Raw genomic sequence first — 24326 nt, 5'->3', positions numbered from 1 at the left:
TTGGCCTGCTGGTTCTGGAATATAATTGCGATTTCACTTAGCATCAGAGAAAATTTTGCGAACTTTAAAATTTTGGTGGAGTTTATGCTTAGCACAACTTCGTGATGACTCGAAACTCCAGTGCTTGAAACTTGAAACACTAGTGCTTGAAACTCCACTTCAACAAATTGGTAAGCTTATGGACTAAAAAATTGTAAAAAATGAATCTGATTAAGGAAGAACTAGATTCCGCCTTGCCGGTAAACAGTACTTTAGAATTTTGAGAAGGAGGTAGATGAAATCAATAAAGGAACACCGCTATATGCAGCGACTAGAAATTGTACCACTGCTTCGTAAAAGTGGGGTTGGGGTACGGTTATTTAAGGCAAGCTGAAGCATTATTTTTCATTTTTTTTTCTTTTTCAAAAGTCAATATACACGAATTCCCTATCAGCTATAATACAAATATAAAGAAACTACTTCTATTACAATTACTTCTTTAATATATATAAAATAATCAATTTCCATGTTAAATGAAGGGAAGAATACGCTGCTTGCTTTTGAAATGGGTTCCTCCGCAGCGTAGATTACTTTGGAACTAGGTAATTCCGGCTTAAAATGTACCAGTACCAGTATCCTTGCTCTGTTGCTATTCAATAATGCATGCTTTTACCTGTCGAAGATGAGCGAACTGTGCCTGCTCAGTAGAAGGTTTCATTATGAAAGAAATTGATTTGCTAGAATTTTAAATCAAGAAATTAAAAAGAGGTTTAAACGTTTTCAAACAGCAAAACTTTTCTTAATATTTATAACTGTTTTCATTATCATCCACGAAGGCAAATTAAAACGAGCCTGACTTCGACGAAGACAAAAGACAATACTGGATATTGGGTAATACATTGGGTATTGGAAAAGCAGATGCGCTTATAAAGGTTAATTGCTTGTTGAAGACAGACATTTGTGAATTATTTAGACTAAAAGGACCAGAGCCTTCGAGAGGAAGAAGTCCAAGGAGGCAAACATCCCCAGGACCTCGAGAATTAGGGGTGGTCTCGTAAAATAATGAATTCACTTTTAAGTACGGAATGTAGCAAAAGCATCTTCGAAAATACTAAACGATCTCAACAAATTCAAGAAATGACTGCAACAATAGTTTTGAAATGCAATTTTGTTCACAAAGATTTCCAGTGGCCCACGTCGGCCCTGAAAAGGATGACGGCTTATGTAAACCTTTTGAGAAGCAAATGTATCTGGCACTCAATAAAACTTACAACATTTGGCCATAAAGTCAACAATTCTTGGTATGAAATGAGCATAAGATACTGTAATTTCTGTCGGGTGTCTTTGGCTTTGATAATATTTTGCCTATTCTACAATCTACCGATAGGTACCTCAGATTCATGAAAGTTGATAACGTGGCTGTTGGTTCTAATATGATGTTCTAATAAATACCACAGTTCGTTCATAGAATTTCCTGTATATTCTAAAAGATCTCCAATGGACAGTGTGTAATCAGTAAATCGAAATTAAATAAAATCAAATGTAAATCAAATGAAAAGTGATCATGTGACTTATAGCTATAGCATTGAAGTCACGCTTTTTTCTCTGAATTGGGATTTTGTTCATGCCGATCTAAAGGCTTGGCTCCTTATTGTTTCGATGGCTTATGCGAAGAACTTCTTACAGGCTAGTTTGTTTAGCTTAAGACACTGTCTTGTCATGGATACCACCAGCAAACATCAAACTAAGTTAAAACCTGGTAACAAAATTTAGGTTTCCAAGCAGCGGTTAAAAGTAAACAATATTCATTTAAACTCTCCAACCATTACTATTGCTATCATTGAAGTCGTCAAATCAGGACACCAGTCATCTGTTTTGAGCATTGGTCACAGAGGGCACTTTTTGATATCAAGCCAACTGTGACTGTTTAAGAATAAGGAGTTGTTTTCAACTATTCTAAGGACTTCTTTCGACGAGGTAACGGTTTGCTTAATCTTAACATTATTTCTCTGAACACTAAAGTAAAATTCGCATTGCTTGGTTTGTTGGGAATATCTGAGAGGGATAAAGATTTCTATGATAGCAAAATCAGAATCTCTAGTATTTTTCCGATCTATTTTAAGATAACAAAACTATTCATCATTGTTAACCTTTGCAGTGTTTATTTAGGCAATATTGAATATTATGGATTTGGATAAGTTTTGTATTATGCAAAAGATAAAGTACTTGTCTTAGTGTAGCAGAATGTATACTGACCCATGGATTACTATTTGTTTAATTACTACGGTAAATGCACGGTAAACACAATCTTTGGCGAAGTTTAACTTAACCCTATCCAGACTAGGCTTTTTGAAACTTTCGGGAGACTAGTGGGGGGGGCACAAATTACCCCCTCCGTAATTTCTTTGTCCCTCTAGCTAGGGCAATGAACTTTTTTGGATGGTACTCTTATCTATTCTTCACATTTTGTACTATTGTTCAGTATTTAAGTCACGTGGTTTGAAGATGACGTCATCATAATGGTGGCCGGGGGGAGCAAAAATTTTGAGAAAAATCTTCAAAAATTTCTAAATTCCAAAGCATCGGGCTAAAGTTTAAAATAAGCAAATTTAATGCATTTTCTAATAGAAACAAGAAGAATGACACAATTTTAATTTTATTTCTAAAAATTATTAACGTTCCAACACAAGCACTCAACATATTTTGTATTTGGCTATAGTTCTTTCTATATAACTAAATGATCGATGGAACCAAATTTCATGTTTAAGTTCATTTTAAATACCTTAGCAGACAAATTAATCGAAAATGCCTTGCCTCATACCATCAATTTGCAGTTTTATTAAATTAACACCCATAAATATGCCAACAAATGTGCGCGAATGCGCATCAGAAAATTCATAGAAAACGATGTTGAATTTATTTTTTCTGGTCAGAATCATAAAAAGAGCACAAATTTATGCCTAGATACTTATTCACATCAATATATCTACTTTTGTTGCGAATCCGTGGCAGATTAAACTTTTTTTACTTGACTAGTTTTGAAAACACCCCTACACAACCCCCTGATTAACGAAAAAAATATGTTTTTATATGAACATGTGTCAGACAGGCTTAAACTAAAAGTCAGAAGGTCTGATGGGTATTACTTTGAAACTCCTGTTATGAAAAATTATGAAAAAAATCCAACTAAGGGGCACTTTGTGCCCCCCATAGTCTGGATAGGGTTAAGCCAGCATAAGACGTAAAGGTGTCAAACTATATTACTTTTCAAAACTTGCTAAACGATGGATTTATGGATTTAAATGTATATTCTTATGAGGCCTATCTCAGTTTGGACATAATTTATGAGTGCTGCGATTCTTGTGATCAAGTATAGAAGCATTTTGTGGAATTGTTCCGTCAGAATTTGAGCGAATTACTGCAGTCTGCAGTAATTGATGGCGTCTACGAAACTCGCTCTCAATACGCTAGCATGGTTCCAGTGGATGCAAAGCATTCGGGTGGCTTTGTATGGATCTCCCCCGATAATATTTGCTTCATTTAGACAAGATCTGTTCAAATGGAGATTGGAATGCAATAAATGTTCATTGTATCCTACAGGCGCTACACCTATGTACTCTAATATAACGTATGCAAACGAACAAAAAAGCCCCAATGGACGTAAATATTTCTATATTAAAGATCATGAGACAAATTATGAGGTAAAAAATAATCCAAATAGAAGGAATACTTGCATAAAAACTTCATCATTTGACATTGACGAATATCTTGATACATACCAATTTTAAAACAAACATTCATCGTGTCCTAAAAATGACCCATAGATGTTGAATGCATTGCAAAGCCATTTATTTTTAACAACCATACTTTCTTTTAGCCTGTGCAAAAGAAATCAAAAGAAATGCTTCTTGTAGAGCAAAATATCTGCAGTTTTATCTTCTTGTTGATGGCGACATTTATCTTGCTTGCAAGGCCAACTACTGCCATTGCATCACTGCCATCTGGTAAAGAACAAAAAAATTATCCTACGCTATTAGTATTACATTGAAATTTATTTTTTGCTGCTTACCCATTTACTTTTGCGATATGTTAATGCCACAGCTTCAGCTGATAAACTCTAAGTTAAGTTATATTTGTGATTGCCAATTCGAAATCAGCTAAATCTTCATTTTTTTAATCGTCCATTTTACTGCAATGACTTTATTTTCTTGAGTGATTCATCTCATTTTGTGATATTGAATTTCAGTAGGAGTTATTTAGGAGGGTCGCCTTTAAGTGTCGTTTGTTAGCTTGCGTTTTTATAAACGGGTATGTTTATATATGTGCCTATCTTTCTGTAATACGATATATTGCCTAGGTTTGCGCAATGTGCACTAACAGACTAACAGTGTCAAAGTTGGATTTATTGCAAAGATTCAAAATATCTTGAACCTGACTAACCATTTTGATGCAAGACACTTAGAATTGTCCAAGAGAACTCATTTCCGCTTATCAGAACGTGCTTGAAAGTAGATTAGTGCTACGCCAAGAGCACGATGTCAATAATATAATTTCACTAAACGTATGTTTGAGCAGGTAGCAGCCATGAGACCTTCTATATTTAACACTACTTTTTTCAATTGATACCTGATGTCTATTCTATATGACTTTGATACACACCATAGATATAAAGGAAAATTCTAGCATAAAAAAATAGTAACTTATTTTATTGCAGATTTATACCAGCCCGGCAATGGTGTCATTCTCGAGACATGGGATCTTTCAACCGCCCACAGCATCGACAAATTTGACAATATACCAGATTTCCCAGGATGTCCAACAGGGGTGGAAAACGCAGACAATTTTGAAACAGATAAAACATGTACAAACGTTATTCGGCATGGCCGTTACAGAGGGACATTTGTCTCCCCTCAAACTGGAATACACAAGTTCTCTGCTATCTGCGACAACCAATGCAATGTATACATCAGAAACATTCCGGATGGATTTACAAAGATAATTTCAATAAGTTCAATAACAGAGGATAGATGGGATAAGAGGTAGGCTGTACTGGAAGTCGTAGCAAGACAATAGAGTATCTCATAAAAGTTTTTGGCCTTATTAAACACCAAAATTATCAAGTTTTCTGACTGAGTGAAGCATTTTGCATTTAAAAAATTTCCAAAGGAGGTACAAATTAATAGATTTTAACGCAAGAAATATTTTAGTGCCACAGCAGTCATATTCTTGCAAGAGAAATCAACTTTTTGAGTCTTTGAAAAGACAAAATGCTTGTTTTATCGATATTAAAATAGCAGTATAAAGTACATCAATCATTATTCCCGCGATTACGCGGCTTTGGCTTTGAATTTGAGAGTGGTTGTTTCCTCTTTTTCAGCTTCCTATTTCTTCCTCAGAGCCATATAACCATTTATATTAGTGGAAATAAGCAAAGGCTGACAGAAGGAAATAATTCACACATTCTAAAGCTGTTGTATTTCTTTGATAGTTCCATAAAGACTATCTGAAAACTTTTCATTTAAAAGTTGTCTTCAAGATAAATCTAAAGGTGCCTTTTAATTTCTGTAGCAGTAACAGTTAACATGCTAGAGCTGTTTAAAGAAGATGCGACCACTTGCCGGCAAAGGATGTGTCACCTGACCATCAAGAAAGATATTTTCGAAAGAAACGTGTTTTACCAACTTCAATAATAAATGGCAAAAGGCAAAATAATTCAATTCAATATCTATCAAGGTCTTTTAACGAGAGCAATTTAAATCTGCAGCCGTCCTTTGCCCCCCCCCCCCCCTACAGGGCCGCCGGAGCAAGGGGGCCACGGGGGCCCAGGCCCCCCTGTTTGCAAAAGTATAAACAAGTGCCCCTTTTTAAAAAATATATTGCGTGTATTTTTTCACTGCCAGATATTCTGCTTTTAGAACTTTTGATACCAATTCATGCTAGAACCATTCGTTTTCTTAAACTTATATCTAAGTATATCAAAAAGCAGAGTTCACCTAATTTCATTTTAACAACAATCCTTTTTGGTATAAGACTATAATTGGAACATATTGCTTACTTTCTATGAAGAAATGAAAAAGTTGTGTCCCTACAATGACTACATACTAGCAAAGACTTAAACAAGGGCTTAAATTTCTTATCTAGGATTAGAAAAATATACAAGACTAGATACTACTGCAAAATTTGTTGTACTTCAATGTGCCATTGATTTACCTAAAAAATTATCTGTAACATCATATCAGTAAATCCCTGTCCTTTTTTGTTTTCTTCTGACTGATTAAAAAAGCAACACTATTTTCAAAATTCTTTGACCTAGAATCCTTGTTTTCAGAACACCCTTTCTGCGAATTTTTTGGAACTCACATGAAATACTTTTGACCAACTGACTGAGACCGCCGCTAAGGAGAGTTAAAAACTTATTTCGTTCATAAGAATGATGACATAAACCTAATCAATTTTAATGGCTTTGAAAAAAGCAAACAATTAGTAAACTAAAGCTTTTCGTCTGACACTCTTCAGAGTTTAAAACGTCAGAACATAGATCGAAAACTCTACGCTAGGAAATATATATACCCAGTTGTGGATCGAAATAGGCCAATCAGAAACACGAGCACATGACTGTAAAGGTTGACCAATCAGTGCCGCTTGCCTTTTAGAATGTTACCAGTGGAGTCCTAAGGTGAAAACGAACTCCTTTTGTCTAGAGTTTTTCAAAGAATAACATTGATTTTATTGCAACTTGAAAATTCTTATATAATCCTTTTATAAAACAATACCAATCATATCATCGAACATGTTGTTTAATGATCATTTGAAGTTACTGCATTATATGAATAGAAAATGAAAAAAAAGCACAATATGTCGACCATTTATCGCCACTTTAATAAATGAAAACATATATCTTTTTTATTCTTCCCTAGTGTCGATTCTGACGGTGTGGATATAGTCAAAGGCTTTAGATATGACATGATGGTATATCACAAAGGTGATTGTGTAGGCAAAGATTTTGCTCGAGTCGGAGTAGTGTTTCCGGATTTGACAGAGGTTAAGCCTATAAATAAAACCTACTTGCAACGATCAATGGGTATGTAAGGAATTTTAGCAAATTATGTAACTTTTCATATTTTAGATTATCTGCCCAGGGGTGTCACCTCTAATCCGCAGTTATCAAGTATCAAGAAAACTTAACAGACCCATAATTATCAGCTAAATTGACTCAAATGAAAAAACTTATAACTGATGCTTTTTTTCGTGTATCTCTTAATAGGGGGCCACTTTTTGATTCAATTATTCAAAAGAACAATCCATGTTTGAAAAGATGAGAAGCAATTATACATGACTACTTGTTAAAAACAAATAATAATAAGGCGTAGATAATATGGAAAATTCTTGCACCATATCAAATCGGGACAACATTGAAGTAATGACTTTGTCTTAAGGCCCTATTACACTATCACATTCAGGTACAATTTGCTTCACATTTTTTCTGTGATCGCGGAAAACGAGAGAATGTGATGGTGTAAAGGCGGGTTTACACGATCGTTTTTCCTTAAATTTGTTTTCGATATTGGACCGCGATGAACGACAACGATCGTGTAAAAGGCTAAATTGCTGAAAAAAGTTTGATGCTATCTGTCGTTTTTAATCCGCTTAATTGGCGATAATGATCCATCGTTGAAGATTTTATTTTGACTCTGGGTCAAAATAAATATCTACCATCATTTTTTTTCAAAGGGGCCGACAAATTCTGACGTCATGTCAGCCCCGGGGAGAGAATTTCGAGACTTTTTACCAAGTATTCGCGTGAAGAAAAGATTGGATTCATGCTCTGAGAACTAAAATAGTCGGGGAAGGTAGTTAAATCGGGCAGAGGACTATTTTTAGATAAAAAGAGGTTCGGGTTTCACAAGTTTTCTTTAAGAATGGCGCGTCCTTAGCTACACATTAAAGGTTTTGAGCAACAGAAATAGAGAACAATCCATCCAATAGACAAAATGCACAAATAAAAAATTATCTGGACCTCGCCGGGAGCATAAAAATGTTCTGCGAATATTTTCCTAATTTTTTCGGCTTAAACTTTAGGCTTATTACCCTTCAGTCTAGCGAGAAAAGGTTCCAGAAATAAGCCAATGTTACTTTCCCTCCATCGCCCATCAATCACCTTGTCATGCAGTCATTTAATGTGTAACATTGGCCTAACATCCTTTCGGAATTGGCCTAACATCCTTTCGGAATTTCCACAATTTGAAATAATTATTTTCAAAAATTTAACTGATATCTTACCTTTGCTCTTCCTGACATCTTTGTGCCATCCACTGTTTAAATCTTGCCAATTCCGATTCACTCATTCTTTAACTACGATTTTTTGTCGGCCAAAATGTTCGTCACGTGAGCAATATTTTATGTTAATTGTCGGCTCCTTTGAAAAACTTGAAGATGATGGAAATCTTTTTGAACAGCGATCAAAAGTTATGTCCTCAAGATGGATTAAAATTCCTCAATATGGATTAAATTTCCACTCAACAAGCAAATACAAGCAACTTGAAGCGGTGACTTACACTATCACATTATCTCGTTTTCTGCGATCACATAAAAAAGGTGAAGCAAATTGTACCTGAATGTGATAGTGTAATAGGGCCTTTACTGACGTTTGAATCTAAAAAGTTGTTGTTATATTCTGACGTTGGTATTGTTGGTATTTCCTGTCTGTAATAGCAAACGCAAAAACCAAGTCCACATGTCTTCCTGTTTAGCTGGTCCGTCTGCTTGCTAACTATAAAACTTCAACCATTCGATGATAGCCGGGGATGCAGATTTCTAGATTTGCATTTCTGACATTCCTTAAAGTCATTGAGTCAGGGTGAATAGGCCTTCTCTATAGGGGGTCATTTGGTTTCGACGTGATCGCTGCTGTTCTATGTGATATATGCATCCGTTGTTGACAACTTGCAATTGATGGAAATTGTATTGGCAATCAGTACGACCAGTTCCAGGTCAACCAATAGCATCGCAGTCATTAAAACCATGACTCACCTGATTTTGGCACTTAGGGTATACCCAATCCATTTTATCATAACTCAATGCCTTTAAGTGTAACATTTGGCAATAATACAACGTAGTTGAATTGCTTCCAGTAAATTTCGAGTCTTTGACATTCAATAAATAGAAATTATTTTAGGCCAGAATTGTGTATAGTCAACCCTGTATAATTGTGAATCTGTGCGGGATCGTAAAATCGTTAGAATTACGAAAAGTTCAATTTTTAAAAGCTATTCGAAGAATTATAATCCTGAATTAGTCCTCTAAATATTAATTTGTTACCCTTTTATGAATTTCATCGAGTATCGTGATTCATAGAGTTCTTGCCAATAAAAGATAAGAGATTCTCGAGGATCCTGAGAAATTTGCTCGAATTAATGCAGTATACAATTTCACGAGTTCAGATGGGAAAGTAAAAAAAACGGTTAATTTGCAAAAGGAAAATCACGGTTGTTATTAGCTAGAAATCGGCAAATCACTGTTAAAAATGCAAAATAAAATATTTGTATTTCGTATTTGTATTTGTATTTGTTTCTACCTAGCATCCGAAGGTAGTTTTTAGGACACTGAGAAGCTTATGCTTATCGAGCAGTGTTCTGGTCCTTGCGATTCTCCTCACTCTGGGTGAAAGTTTGGTTATGCCAGAGACTCGAACCACAGACTCTTGGGTCTGTAGTCAGCGCCTATAATAGGCAGGGCATTCCTCTCAACCATCGACCGCGTTGCCTGACCTTTGTTTTCTCGGCTGATTATGGAACTATATGGTATAACAAATCATTTAAGCCCTTACAACATTTTCAAAAACTTCTAAACTGTCGTATATACAATTCCGTCTGACTTCAATATAACCGCTAGATCCGGGCTCGCCTGAAGAAAAGCTTTCCAATGATATATACATATCAGTATTTTAACGATGTCAGCAATTCTCAATGATGACGTCATCACTTTAAAAATGGCCGTCGACCAGCGAGCTGACTCTGGTTTTGCTAGGCACATTTTGGCATTATCGCAATTTGACATTATGCATGATTTTGCTTGAAACTTTCTTATAACGGAGAAGAAGCTCCTCCTTCGCCATCCACAGTTTTTCATTATTATTCTTTTAATTTTATTAATTAAATAAAATAATTGTTTCCGAAGATCGGACCTGAAGCCGTCCGCACGAAACCGAGCTTTGCACAAAGGCCAAGGGCTTATATCATTGGCATTGCCAGGAGACAGGAGGAAACAGTTATTATATGGTTTATTATTACAAAGCCTTTATTTAATAACCCTGACTGGGCTAGATAACTTGCCAACCACTCATAAGATGCCTGTCTATCCAGTATGCAAGGAAAATACCTTGATTCTTTCTTAGATATGATCTTGACATATTTAAAGTTTTTGTTCATGCGGATGAAATGGGGAAGGCAAAGATAAACCAAAATATGTGAACGAATGCTGACTTGTATAGCCAGGTCAAGGTGCTGATGGGTTGCTTTTATCAACTCATGGGTTCGCCAACGTCTTTTCCAAAAAACACACACAGTCAATGCCCATAAGCAATGGCAGATTGATGCAAAAAACTGTTGATTCTTGAAAATCGTCAAAAAACTGAAAAGTGTCTTGAAATCGCTAGGCTGAACAATTTGTCTGCTTTGTTGAGCATGGTAGCAGCTGTGCAGAAAAGCAACACTAAGCTACTTTTGCAAGCAGTGCGAAATATGATTCTGCTTACATTTGCATTGAATCACATCAACTATGCCCGCTACTGTGCATACCAGCATCTGCTTCTCCATTGCACTTCAATCATTACAGAATGACGGTGAACAAACTACCGCATTTCAAGATTGGAACAAATAAGGGTTTGGCGGAAATTTCAAAACAAATTCTCTGCAATTCATTGCGATTTACATACAGAGCTTTTTAATCACGATCCAAAGGGACTGCAGGTCCATACAGGTCTGGATTCAGCAAACGTTAATGCGGTTAACACTTGGATTGCTACGTCCCACATTCATAGCAAGTTTAGAGAGGCTCTGAAGCAATACTTTTTCGTAAAGTCATCATCAATTCACAATTACAGCATTTCCAGGTGGAAGAAAGCTCCTTCAGAAGCAAAATGATAGCCTTAGAGAACTCTTCAAAGCTATGGAACCAATCGGTTTTCTGCTGCTCCTGCAAAATCGACTTTAACTGGTGAAGAATTAGATCAATAAAATTCTACTGACCTCCTTGCAGCGTCGATCATGGGAGAAGAGAATATGCATCGCTTCACAAATGATCGCCTGATTAATGGCAGCGTTTAATTCTTCACGCCGATCAAGAAAAACAAAGCTGAAGATAGATCTTGAAAAGGTCAAGGGGACACCTGCAGCAATTACCGTGGTCAAGGAACACAAAAAAAGGCCTTTAACTACTCATTTTGAAGGCAGGAAGTCTGCTCGATGCATTTACTCATCCCATGACAACCGTTCCTCTTTCAATTACTATCGCTACAGCTGGTTTAACTTTGTGTCAGTCAGACAAAGTAACTTTGCAACGACTCTTGCTCGAAGAATGGCAATGGGTCAAAGACATGCCTCCGAAGTCTGCCGTTTGGATAGTAGACGGAGTGGCAGCAGTTCGCTCCATCAAACCGATGCCAACGTACCGAGCGCGGATGCACAGCCTTATCAAATTTGTTGCTCCTGAAGCTGGGTATAAGTTGGTGAACCTGGGCTAAGAGGTCATTTAGAAGTGTATTACCAAAACACGTTGCAAGGATTTAAATGCCGTGATCTCCTGTATCGAAATTAGAAGCAAATTGATTTTATAAGACTGATTTCTGAAGGAAGACACATTGGGCTTTTGCTTTTCTCCATGTAAAACGCAAGTGGTTCCCATTTCGGAAGAGATGTTTGCCTTAACCTACAGGCTTTACATGCTTTATCTGGGTGTAATTCTAAATCCTATTTCCGCAACGTAGGAAAGGTAAGGTTGCTGAAGACAGTCCGCGATACCTTGAACTGCTTGACAGCCTTGGAGAAGAAAAAGTGGTTAGTGATAGCGATATAGATAATTTGCAGAAGTTTGTTCAAATGGTAATGTATTCTGGCAAGGTCAAGAGAAGCTATGTGGAAACAAGACGAAGAATAGAATGGATGAAAGTAACATTAAACTACTTCCTGATTCACATTCCTAGAAGATAGCCATTCTGAGAGCGCGCAGGCAAACCTACTGCTGGTTGCGTTGCGTAAAACCGTCCGTCAAGACTTTTTTTCGAAATTTGTGGCTGGAAGGGTCTTCTAAAGTATCTTCCTTGAAATCTTTTTGCTTCACATGCCCCCTGCTGCCTCCTTTTTTGAAGTCAAGACGGAAAAACAAGAGCCGACTTTCAGAAAGTGTTTGGGCAAATGGCGAAAGTGGCAGTGAAAATCTCCCTGCTCCAAAGAAATGCAAGAGATGTACAGAGGTACCGAAAAAGGCCCGTAGTGTCGACGAAATCAGTGCTAGTAACGAATACAAGGAAACAACAGACCAGGTAGACTCTCACCTAAGTAGCACTGAACATTCTGATGAACTAGAGAGTGAACGGGAAGTTTATGACTTTATTTCGTCGGAGGATTCGGGCGGTAAATGGATTTGAGGCGAATATATACAGTAAATCCTCGAATTAGTCCCCTGGGGGCTTATTCATTTCTTATATTTTTGGATGGGGGCTTATACGAGAGGTGGTTATAAAATTATTGTAGACATTAAGAAGACATTAGTAAACGATCCAGAAATGCGTTTGATTAGATCAGAGCTTTTGTCTTAAAATGTACTGTTCGACGGCCATTTTGCAAGTGATGACGCCATCATTGAAAATTGCTGACATCGTTAAAATAATGATATGTATATATCATTGGAAAGCGTTTCTTCAGGCGGGCCCGAATCTAGCATTTATATTGAAGTCAGACATATACTTAAGAGGTTACAATGGTTTTGAGTCTAGGAAACATAACCTTTTTGACGTCATCGGTAACGTGACTTTGATGAATTTTTGAAAATGTTGTAAGGGCTTAAATTATTCGTTATACCATATTGTTCTATAATCAGCCGAGAAAACAAAGGTTAGGCAATGCGGTCGATGGTTGAGAGGAATGCCCTGCCTATAAGAACTGAACTATCTTTGCGCAAAGTATGTTTAACGCTGTGAGAAAAGTACTGTAATTTAATAAAGAAAAGGTCAGTTTGAAGTACCGATTCGGAGCTTCACGTTCAGTAATGCCAATGTATTTAAAGGAGTGTATATCATTCTTTACATCTTTTAAAAAAGGATCCTTTTAAAGACAGCCGTTGTAATTAGTGTTTTTTAAATTCGGTATGTTTCAGATAGAGTGAGTAGCAAATATAGTTCTTTCATTTCCAACCAACTTAGTAAGTCAACCTACCTAATCTGCTTTTTGATAATATTTGTTTGTTTATTTGAGTCTATTTATACTAGTTTCTTAATATTCTTCAAAATTGTTGCAAAACAACTGTTTAATTTCATTTACAGAACATTACCAATGGACTGGAATCCTAGCTCAAAGATATGAAGGGTGCAATTTAGGAGCTTATCCTCTTAAGATAGCGTACTTCTACAACAACAATTTGAAATATCCAAACAGCCCATCGTCGTGGACATGTCGCTCTACGTTGTTCTCAGCAGATCAGTTTAAAGACTTTGGGAATAATTATGCTTTGCTCTACATCGGGTACTTGAACGTTCCAGAAAACTATACATACCAGCTCGAAATGTGGTGCAATGACATATGTGAATTTTTTCTGACATACAGCAGCGTGGAGTCAAGTCTTGGTACATTTGTTATTGTTGAGTAAGTACTAATTTTAAAGGCAATTAACAAAAACTGAAGGGGCTTTAATATGAATCAAATATTGGCCAATCAATAACCATTTTTGGCTAAAGCCCCCCTCCCAACCCCATTTCTCCGCGGTGCCTGTAAGCGCTATTTATTATGAATAATCTATAACATGTGATTTGTATCATTTGATGTAGCTCTAACTTGAAGTATATATGTGTAATATAATGGTCACAGTGTTGCTATATTTCCTGTGGCATCATTTGTTTGCTTGCAAAATTTTACAAGAATGTAAAAGATATAACGATCTAAGTTGTATAATGCTTATTGATTTTAAATTAATGATAAGCCTGTGGTGCTCCCTCCAAACTGGGCAAATCGCCACCAGACAACCCCCTCCTCCCTTTACCAAAACATTGTCGGCAAATTTTCGATAATTTGAGTTTTTTTCGGCACCGTCTTGAAAACTTGCAACCCGCAGTTGAATAGATGTGTTTCAGTTCACATTGCAACATCTTTTTCAGGCGCGGCGCCTTTATCAGAGGTTAATTGCTTGTAGCGTTGCTTCTTGAAACTTTGCTTCCGTTCTTGAAATTTTGTTTATTTGTAGAACAGGGTCACTCTCACCATCTCTCCTTCTCTTTGGGTTGCCTGCATGTGTTTAATGAAATAAGGGAAAAAGTTTCTGCACGTGCAAGAAAAAGAATTAAACTGAAATGTCCTGTACATGGCCGTTGTCAAACATTTGACGATAATTATCGAACATCTCACAACATTAAGTATCATAAAGACTTGCTGATTCTGGCCCCACTACTGAAACATCACGACGAGTAGATGTTAGTAGAGCATAAACCGCGATCGTTGATTGAAATGCCAAATTCGGATCCCGGATTGCGGTCTCAATCTCTAAATGTAAATCAGAAAACGTAATTTATAGAAAAGGGACCCCGCAAAACAAAGCTTGTAAGATTTCCATCAAAGAATGAGAAACCAGCACATAAACAGAGGCAGTTTAGTTCAAGATGGTACGAAGAATATCCCCACTTGGAATACAGCATCACAAAAGATGCAGCATTCTACTTTGTATGTTCTTGTTTAAAGAACCAAACCAAGTATCAGAGTGGACATAGCATGGTGTTTCATCTTGGAGTAAATTTTAAAAGTCGCGGAACAGTCAAGAAACGTAAGCTATTCAGCCATTTTAGCTCTGACAGCCACAAAGAGGCTATATGGTCTTATACATATTTGTGCGAACCCTCTGTGTCATATTGATATCACGCTGAATAGGTCCGCACAAAATGCAGAAATCCAAGAAGAAGTTCACAAGTTAGAAGATTTAGGAGCGGTCGTGGTTTTAATGGATGTAGCAAAGATTTTGGCACATCAAGATATTGTCTTTCGTGGTGATGGAAAATGGGAACAGAATGGAAACTTCATTCAAATTAAGTAGTTGGTATCTTGACAATGTCTTCTGCTATATAGCTATATAGTCCCCGCGCAAGAGTTTTGAAAAAGCTAGGGATGTCCTTTTTCATCAAATATGCGTGAGTTTCAATATTTCCGTTCATGACTTCGACATAATTACTTTCATAACGTGGCAAAGCAGTGAGTAGCACAGTGAATAAGGTGAATAGCAACGGCGCGCCTAACTACAACTATCAGAGAGCCAGAAAGCTACAATAAACAGGAAACCAAGAACTGATTCTTGTGGAACACCAAGGAACAGTTGTTTGTAGATACTGTATAACCCATTGACTTTAACTCTCTGATGCCTATCTTCCAAGTAGATGTTAACAAGAAACAGTGATTCATGGCTGAATCCGCAAGCAATTAGTTTGCTATAAGGAGGTCATGTTTAGTACAATCGAATGCTTTGATAGGTCCATTAGGATTGCGCCAACATTTTCCTCCTTGTCTAAGTTTGCTTTCCATTTTTCAAGCATTCGAGCAAACGCGAGTTGCACATTGTGCCCTTTACAAAAACCACATGAACGTGACAGGAATAATGTTTGCATATAATCAATAATCTATTTATCCATAAGTCTCTCAAGCACCTTTGAAACAGTTGGCAATACACTCATAGGTCTGTAATCTTTCTTACTGGTTTTCGCCTCCGCTTTATGAAGGCAGTTGACAGCTGCTAGTTTTAATCAGTGGTTATAATAACTTCGGAAGGACAACATTTTGAATGCCGTTTTTGAAAATAAGCTGCTCCGATTTGAAGCAAATATCGGAGCTAAAAAGGCAGCCAAGAAGAATTGACAAGAATCCAGGAACCCGAACAGCAAAGACCATCTTCCAGTTGTTTAAAGCGGAATTCTTTATGGTTCTTGATGTGCAGATACAGCAATTTTGTTTCAACTTGTCACAATGTCTCCAAAAAGTAAAACCTCTTTCTTCCTTGCAACCTCCATTGAAAGAACCTTTCATTGAAGAAACAAATGTGAAAATGTAACCCAAACATGTTCCAGTTGACACTAAATGTTTACATGCAGAGTTTGGGAACTTCATCAGTCATTGGAAAATTATTGGCAAGGATCTAGCTTCTGATGCTGACGCTATTGATGACAGCACTGGTCACTGTTGCTAAAAATAAACGCACATTTAGCCGTCTGAAGTTTGTGAAAACCTACTTGCAAACGACAAATGACTGATGATCGTTTAAACTCTCTTATGCTAATGTTATGCGAAATGGATCTAATAGACACTATCAATATAGATGCAGCTGCAGCTTGTTGGGCAAACTGAAAAATAGAAGAATTAAGTTCTGAACAGTTAACAACAATAAAAATCATTTAAATAGTTACATAGATATTTTCTTCTTTTTGAAAGTATCTGCAATCTTAAAATTCTTGAGGATAAACATTTGCGAGTCTTATCAATGAAAATTATAACCTTTTAAGAAACACGTCCGACAATACACTGGTTCTGCACCCCCTTCCCACCATGAAAATTTTCTAGCAACAGCTCTTTGGGTTTATATGAGAAAATTCCACACTTGTCAGATAGTTGTCAAGAGAGATAATGCCCAAAGGTGTTTGATTGTAAGAGTCAAATGTATTTATTTGCTACTGTTCTCAGAGAAGTGCTTTACATGATTTAGACTGCCAGCATATATCAGTCGAAGTGAAAGTGCCAGACAAAATTAATGCACAAATTAAAAGCTGGAGCTGGCATCTTTTATTCAAATAATTGACCAGTCAGATGACTTAAGCTATTTTAGTTTCTCTTGACTGACTTAAATAAGTCCCTTTTAATTAACAGGAAGTAGTTAGGTGAGCACCTCGTTTGCTGAATCACCATTTTCTCCCAAGCCTCACAGATAAGGCGAAATAAAGACAAATTGATTTATAACAACAATGCTTATTATATCCTGCATATTATTGGTACGGTAAACAAAGCGATATAATATGCTAACTCGATATACAGCGCTTTATAATTACAAAGTGAGTGTTGAAGAAAATTTGTTGTATTGATCAAAAAATGGACAGAAGTAGCTTTCGCTTCTGTAATTTTGACTGTTTATGGTGAGATTGTATCTATCAAGAGCTTCTACGATTCAACGTATCATAGTTAAGGCAAGTTCCTTCTTAGCATCTGTTATGTATCATCTTGAATCGCTGTAGAAATTCTTGTAAATTATTACCTTGTAGTTACGAAAACCCAACATCAATAACTATGAACACAGGACAACTGTCTAAGTCTGTTGAATACCCGATCAAGATCTTCACAGCAGATGCAACAGGAAATGACTACATACGTGTTAAACATAGAAAAAGCAATGTTGGTAATTTTTCTTCATCTTGGAGTGGAATGATACGTAATCTCAAAGAAGGTGGGTTAGAGGAAAGTGAGCAAAACAATTTTGCTCTCATTTTTTGATAAACATTACAAGACGAAGTCTTAATTACCAAAAACATTTTGTAGTGTTGAATGACAGGGAAATCTGTTAACCTGATGATGTCCCAATTTATCGGCCGGTTATAGTTCCCAATGTTAGCCCGGTACACCTGCATTTTTCTCTGAAACAACATAATAATGTTTGTCCTTTGTATAAACATTTTTGAGCAAGAAAAAAGCTGTGAATGTTGCCAAGATCCATCATACTCTATCGTTTAATTATTTTCGAGCATTTTACTGCCGATAAAAAATTATCGACAACAAAATATAAAATTTGATAGTTTTATAAGAATTGGACCTTCAATTGTACCGCGAGCAGGGTATACACTATCCTTACTAAAGTATTGTACCGCCCAAATCCAGAAGAAATGTAACTTGTACCAATCAAACTCAAACGTATAAATTTTGAAAATCAACAATAAAACTGGAAATTGGGTTTCATCGACGTTGATACCGTGTCGACGAATAAACTGTTTGGCAGTGTGTGACGGTGCATTGTTTTGTAGGAATCTGAAATGTATCCCACTAACTCCCCCTAACTTCATAGACAGGGCTATTTGTCTTTTTTCTGGAATTGATACAGATTCTGGAAGCTTTAAGGACGAGTACTTTCTTAAGAAAAAGGAGGATAAAAGAAGAATATTTGTTTCAAATTATTTCAATTCGCCTCACTTGAAGCAGTTGATCTCCATAACACAGATAATTATGGTGTCCCCTGTCCACCTCAAAAATGTGTTTTTCTTAATAGCTTTAAACAGGACTTTCTGACAGTTAAAATGTTTGCCAGATTATTGAAAACTTTTCAAAATATCTGCTGAAATATTTGCTACAACATTTTGCTAAGATGTTTTTCTCTACTGTATATTGCTGAGTTACAAAAATTCTTGCAAAAATTTGCTAACACATTCATGAAAGAATTACTGAGATAATTTTTTAAATGTTGCTAGAACAATGCTGAAGATTTTTGAAAAAAAATTATTTATTTAGAAAATATTGATTTAATATATTTTTCAAAATTGCTTGAATATTTGTTTTAAAAACACTCAATTGTTTGTCAAATTTGCACTTATAAAAAGTTGATTAGGAAATGTAATTCAATTTTTAGGTGATACAGCAAAGAGCATACCAGTTCCAGTTTTGACTGTGATAAACTCAACGGCAATCACTGCAACACTCTTTTCTGTTCCGTATCTCCCTCCTCTAGACGGATGGACATATATTCCGGACCATGAAATTCGGTATTATGAAGACGGAAATGCAACAAACTATCGTACCATAACCGTAACGGGCAGTCTCCCACAAACACGTATGGTATCAGGGTTGAAAAAATACACAGCCTATCGGTTCTATGCCCTTTATTTTGGTACAATAAATGGCAGTAGTCAAAATATCATGTCTGAAAGCTCTTTACAGAAAACTGATCAAGACAGTAAGAATATTACATTGCTTATGCTACTTTTTAAGTAAAGCTGTTTATATTGCACATAATACACTAGTGCGGATAATGAAAATGCATCTTGTATTTTTTGTCGCAATATTTCACTTCATTTGCATTTTTTATGCTTTCACTCTAATCATGCATTCTTTGCTCTTTTTATAAACGTTTTTATAACCTATTCCAATTTATAAGTATAGATCATTTGATTCTTTGGAGAAATTTTTTAAACATTTTCATCTGTATTTAATCTTTTATTCAAAGGAAAATTTGTAAAGAAGTGACTAAAATATCAGCTATGTTTGTAAAAATAAACTTGATTTCAAGAATATTTATTTAAATACAGTAATACAAAGCCAAAGTACATATTTTTGATGTTACTACAGTTTTGAGAATTATCTTGCTATTGAAATGCCCACTATTGTATTTTTCTTTTTGAGCACTATTATGCAAATAAGATGATTTTTTATACTTTTGTAAACGTTTGGCTATTCCTTAAAAAGTTATAAATGACAATTATACCTCACCTCGATCTATCTTTCTTGCTTACAGCATGTTTTTATATACATGCAGCATTTATCACATCCGCATTCATAGTTAACATCTTATACTTTCGATTTCAATGTTAATTGTAGTCCCTGAGGCAGCCCCAGAAAGTCCAGTTGCAATCAAGAATTCATCAACCTCCATATTGTTTAGCTGGCGTCCTTTAAGTGACGAAGAGCTTTGGAATGGCATACCACTATTTTACAAGGTGCAATATCGAGAAAGAACTAATGGCTCTAGCTGGATAACGATAGACAGAATGGCAGATGTAAACTCATATTTGGCAGTGGGTCTAAAAAAATATACATTCTATGAGTTTAGGGTGGCTGGGATGACAACAAAGGGAGCCGGAGTGTTTACTATGGCTATTGAAGAAAGAACAGATGAAGACAGTATGTATTTTAATGCATAATTACATTTGCTTTGTTTGCTTATATTGCAACATACAGGTATTATAATTAATAGAAAAATCACTTTTATCATTATTTTGCAGAAATAGTTTACAGTACTTCTTCATTCTAGTTCTATTATTTCCGGGCCGATTAAATACCTAATCGGAAAAATTTATCTATTATTAATTTTAGACCTTTGTGAGATACACTGAATTTAAAATTTTTGAACAAAAGCATATATTTATGATAACTGATAAAATGCCTTTCATAGAGAGAATTGCAGTGTAAAAAGCTGTTTCATATTATATTTTGATTTACCGAAAGCTATTATTTCAGGAAGACACGATGGACTCACAGCTTTATGTCAAGTTAGATATTTACATAGTTAGTTAAAAAGATATTAGACACAGATAGGTAGTTACTTGATGTGCTTTGATGAGCACATAATATCTCAAGTCTATGCAGAATTCTGAACGTCATTTAGAGGAGAGAATCCTGTAAATTCGAAAAGCGTTAGTTCTGCCCCAACTAACTTGCAACTGCTGCTAGGCCAATGATTCGGTCGATGCTGATAATTGTTAACTAAGACCATTTCCTTGCAGCACACTCTGCAGCAAATTAAGGGTTTAAATTTCTACATCAACTTTTGCAATGCATTCATGAATAGAGATTCTCCTTCTTTCAAGTCAGTAAAAAATTTCAACGAGAAATAGGCCCTGGAAAGCCGTATCTCATTGCCGTAGAAATAGGCTTTACTAAGCAATATGAATTGAGACTACAACACGTGCTTACAAAAACAAAATAGGGCCTAACAACACAAAACAGATGACCTAACGAAACTGCTGACCAAACAAAATCGCTGACCTAACAAAACCGCTGAACTGACAAAACCGCTGGAAAGTTAACAAGTTAACAAGTTGTAGTTCAACCCAACGAACAGTCATAGTTCATAACAAAGTCTATGTTTCTTTCTAAGTTCCAACAGCTGCTCCTGTGTCCTTTCATATTGCTGGCAGCAAAGGATCTGCAATGTTAAGTTGGCAAGTCATACCATTTGAGCATAGAAATGGTATCATAAGAAGCTATGTCATACATTTCAAGATAGTTAACAAAGATACCAGATGGAATGAGACAATAAGCACTGCTTTAAATACCACCGTTAATGGTTTAGAGAAAAATGAACATTATGAATTCAAGATTGCTGGTAAAACAGTCAAAGGAATTGGGACGTTTGGCAAGTCTTTAAAATTTTCAACATATGAAAGTAAGTAACTTTCTTTAACATTATCGTTCCCGTAGGAAAAGCATATTAACAAAACGTTTAAAATATGAAAAATTCAGGATATAGGGACATTAGTGTAACTAACTTGAATGGAACAAGGGCTACTTATATGTTTTTGCGAGAAGAAATTTGAGCTAGAAGCATTGATTCATGAAACTGTCTAGAACAGTTTTTCAATTTCGTCTCGTGAACATTACAAACTTGAATTAATTCTACATCTAAAATTCTTGATGAGTGAAGTAAACTATTTCTTCATTTCCGCAGTAGAAATTGGTACTTTTTCGGCTTTCTGAACTTTTGCTTTGTCCATTTACATGTTCATTTATTTTGACATTCCTGAAATATCGTCCTTTGCTGTAATAAAGATTGAATTTTCACAGTCTTTGCTTAAACATCAGCTTGCAATCACTTAATGTTTAAGTGTATACTTTTCATATTCTAGCGAATCAAGTCGACGAAGAAGCTCCTTCTGCTTTCATTACTAACATCAAATTCACAAATATGGCGTTAGTTAAGCATTTATCAAAAGTAGTTCAAGTCACTTCCACCGAGGAATGTTTCAACGTTTGCAAAAACTGCTTCGAAGCAGGAAGTGGATGTAGATGTGCCTCTCTAAATATCAAGAGGACAGAAACAAACTCGAAATTGATCTGCGAAATCAACAAGGAAGCATTCCCTTCTGATTTTGTAGCAACTGCTGGTTCCCAGTACTATGAAGTCAGCTAGGCAATAAAAGGAGCGAGTTTTCTGATTCAGTAGCTAACACAGCACGGAAACTCAAAAGCAGATGTGAGATCAATATGGTTCTTTCGCCACAGGATGATACCTTAACCATTATGACTGCTGTAAAAGATACATTGATGTTTTAGGGTTGCAGCATTAAAAAGTTTTTACATATCGTAATTTTCAATTTTACTGTTGATGAATGACACTTTTATTTGCATTCGATCGAGATTAACTGCAGGAAGCAATGTTCTAAACGTTCTTTCGACGATCTTGAACGCCGACTAGCAATTAGACATGGAATTTGACATAACCAACTAGCAATCAGCTTAACCGAATTTTTTAAAGTGTAAATCACAAGATTAAAGGCAACTGATTATTTATGCTTGGGAACATTAAGGAAAATGACCGGAAGTTCCTTTCCAGAAGCATGAAAAATGCACGTTCAGCAAATTCAAATTATTCTGATGACACCATCAGAAACAGCTTGCAAAACTGAGCAATGTGATCTGAATTATTAGGAAAATGTTATGATTGTTGAGATTTTTCGTTTTGTCAAACAACTTGCTTGCATAACAGTAGAATTGTGCATGTCTTGATAATGGCTTGAAGTTTGGTACAAGCACACGATGCGATTTGCTGATTAATATGAAAACCAATCATACTTCAAAAATACCCCCAAAAGAGCTATTTTTAGACTAGGTTACCGGTACACATTACTATTTTAGGTATAGTACTGAACAGTGGTTAAGCCACTCTGGAAAGTTTGTTATGCACTTGGAAAAATAAGAAAGTAGTTGGGGTTTTCAGCACCTCAGCTAGGTACCGAATTCAAGTCAAGTGGTTAGAACAGTTCCCGTTAGAAAAGTGTTATCAGCTATTGTGAAATATCTAGAAAAGCCTGAAGTGGGCAAAACACTGTTAATTATTTGCAAAAAAACAATTTTTAGAACTTTATTTAGACATGTTTTGAAGAAGCCTTGATTTTAGGTGCTAAATTTGCTTTTGAATCCAGAAATTCAATTTTAACTTGTTTTTAATGTTAACTTGTTTTTTATTTATGAATTTGATTAACTTATATTTTAATTACTGTTTCAAGAGCTGTTTGATTCACCTAATTAAATTTTCAGATTATCAAAACATTATGTTTAAATGTTTAAAGTGTCTTTCTCTCATACATGGCAAGAAAAATAAACATTTGATGATCCTTTTCCTATTCCTTGACTTAGAACTGTTCTACTTGCAAGTACCAATAGTGTTCTTTTACAATAAATACTGTCTATCCAAACATTAATTACTGTATTTACAGGCTTTGCTATTCAAAATTTCGTTCAGTGTATTCGAAAGAATCAATTGATCTTTGATGAAATATTAATTTTAGAAATAGCAAAGAAAAAGTGTGTTTCAGTACTTAAAGTGCTTGAAAATAGGGTGAAAAGAAGAGGCATATCAAGGATTCAGCTTTGATGAAATTTTCCAAATGTAAAAAGCCCTAACATCGTTTCTGAAATTAAATATTTCATTAGTTATTATAACAACAACATTCATAGATATACAAAAACATCTAAAGGCTTCTTTTATAAGCGGAAATAAATAATTGAGAAACCAGAAATTTATTTGTCATGCTATACTGTATTTCTTTTCATTTGTTATTCTTAATTTGGCAAAGCAAATTTTAATCAGGAAATAGAGAGTTTTCCTCTGAAACAATATCGATACTCTCATCTCACACAGCAACAATAAAAAAAGGCATGATATAATAACGACTGAAGGGTTAACACAATAAAAACTTTATTCAATTTTGCATCTCATCATGAAAAATGGCACAATTGTGTTTCTTCTATTAACAACTAGTTCTACAGGCATTTAGTCTGAATATGCCAGGGTACATATGTATTTTGTATATTTGGCATATTATTGGTATGTACGTCCATTACCAAATAAATGAATATTTGTAGCTTCCCAATTATCAGCAAAAACTGATAGTGATATCAACAACGTATAATCAGTGAGTTTATTTCACTGTTTTTTTGCAACAGGAGAGTTGAGTGCCTCGTTCTAATTAGCATCTGGGGCAATGCCCCTCAACCCCAAAAAAAATATTCAAAACAAATCTAAGAAATTCGTATTTTCATTCAATGTAAACTTGCTTTTTATTATTTAAGTAACAACATTGATTTTTAATCAAAAGCTATGTTGGTGTGATGCCAGATGATTAAAGAATAGTA

At 35.5% G+C, this 24326-nt stretch overlaps 2 protein-coding genes and 1 pseudogene across 3 annotated transcripts in view; 2 read left to right on the top strand and 1 right to left on the bottom strand.

The window, feature by feature from the left end:
• The window catches only part of LOC148959427 (protein sidekick-1-like), a 42864-nt gene extending 34171 nt beyond the window's left edge, over positions 1-8693 (bottom strand). The window contains exon 1 of the mRNA XM_089110383.1: positions 8260-8693. Coding sequence (XP_088966509.1) covers positions 8260-8277 — 18 coding nt within the window. The 5' untranslated portion in view covers positions 8278-8693. The remainder of the gene's footprint in view (positions 1-8259) is intronic.
• LOC135688640 (uncharacterized) lies at positions 1798-24326 on the top strand. Of its 2 annotated transcripts, XM_089110396.1 has the most exons (10): positions 1798-1956; positions 3857-3983; positions 4694-5018; positions 6897-7060; positions 13517-13835; positions 17474-17655; positions 18826-19149; positions 19791-20093; positions 21070-21357; positions 21818-24326. In XM_089110396.1, exons 2-10 carry the CDS (start codon positions 3881-3883, stop codon positions 22099-22101), a joined length of 2292 nt encoding a protein of 763 aa, XP_088966522.1. In that variant the 5' UTR covers positions 1798-1956; positions 3857-3880; the 3' UTR covers positions 22102-24326. The 2 variants fall into 2 exon arrangements, with proteins under 2 accessions (XP_088966522.1, XP_088966523.1); XM_089110397.1 differs by lacking the exon at positions 1798-1956 and having other exon boundaries at positions 1965-3983.
• Positions 14754-16030, top strand: LOC148959426 (uncharacterized; annotated as a pseudogene).

Source organism: Rhopilema esculentum, chromosome 10 (genome assembly GCF_057945365.1).
Source record: "Rhopilema esculentum isolate cy_ngs chromosome 10, ASM5794536v1, whole genome shotgun sequence".
NCBI classification, from domain to species: Eukaryota; Metazoa; Cnidaria; class Scyphozoa; order Rhizostomeae; family Rhizostomatidae; genus Rhopilema; species Rhopilema esculentum.
This window is presented reverse-complemented; position numbering and strand designations above follow the sequence as displayed.

Bases quoted from the DNA above. Each gene is read 5' to 3' on its own strand.
- LOC135688640 (XM_089110396.1), top strand. From the start codon at position 3,881: ATGCTTCTTGTAGAGCAAAATATCTGCAGTTTTATCTTCTTGTTGATG. The intron at 17,656-18,825 runs GTGGGTTAGAGG...TTCAATTTTTAG, and splicing joins GATACGTAATCTCAAAGAAG to GTGATACAGCAAAGAGCATA. The intron at 20,094-21,069 runs GTATGTATTTTA...TTTCTTTCTAAG, and splicing joins AGAAAGAACAGATGAAGACA to TTCCAACAGCTGCTCCTGTG.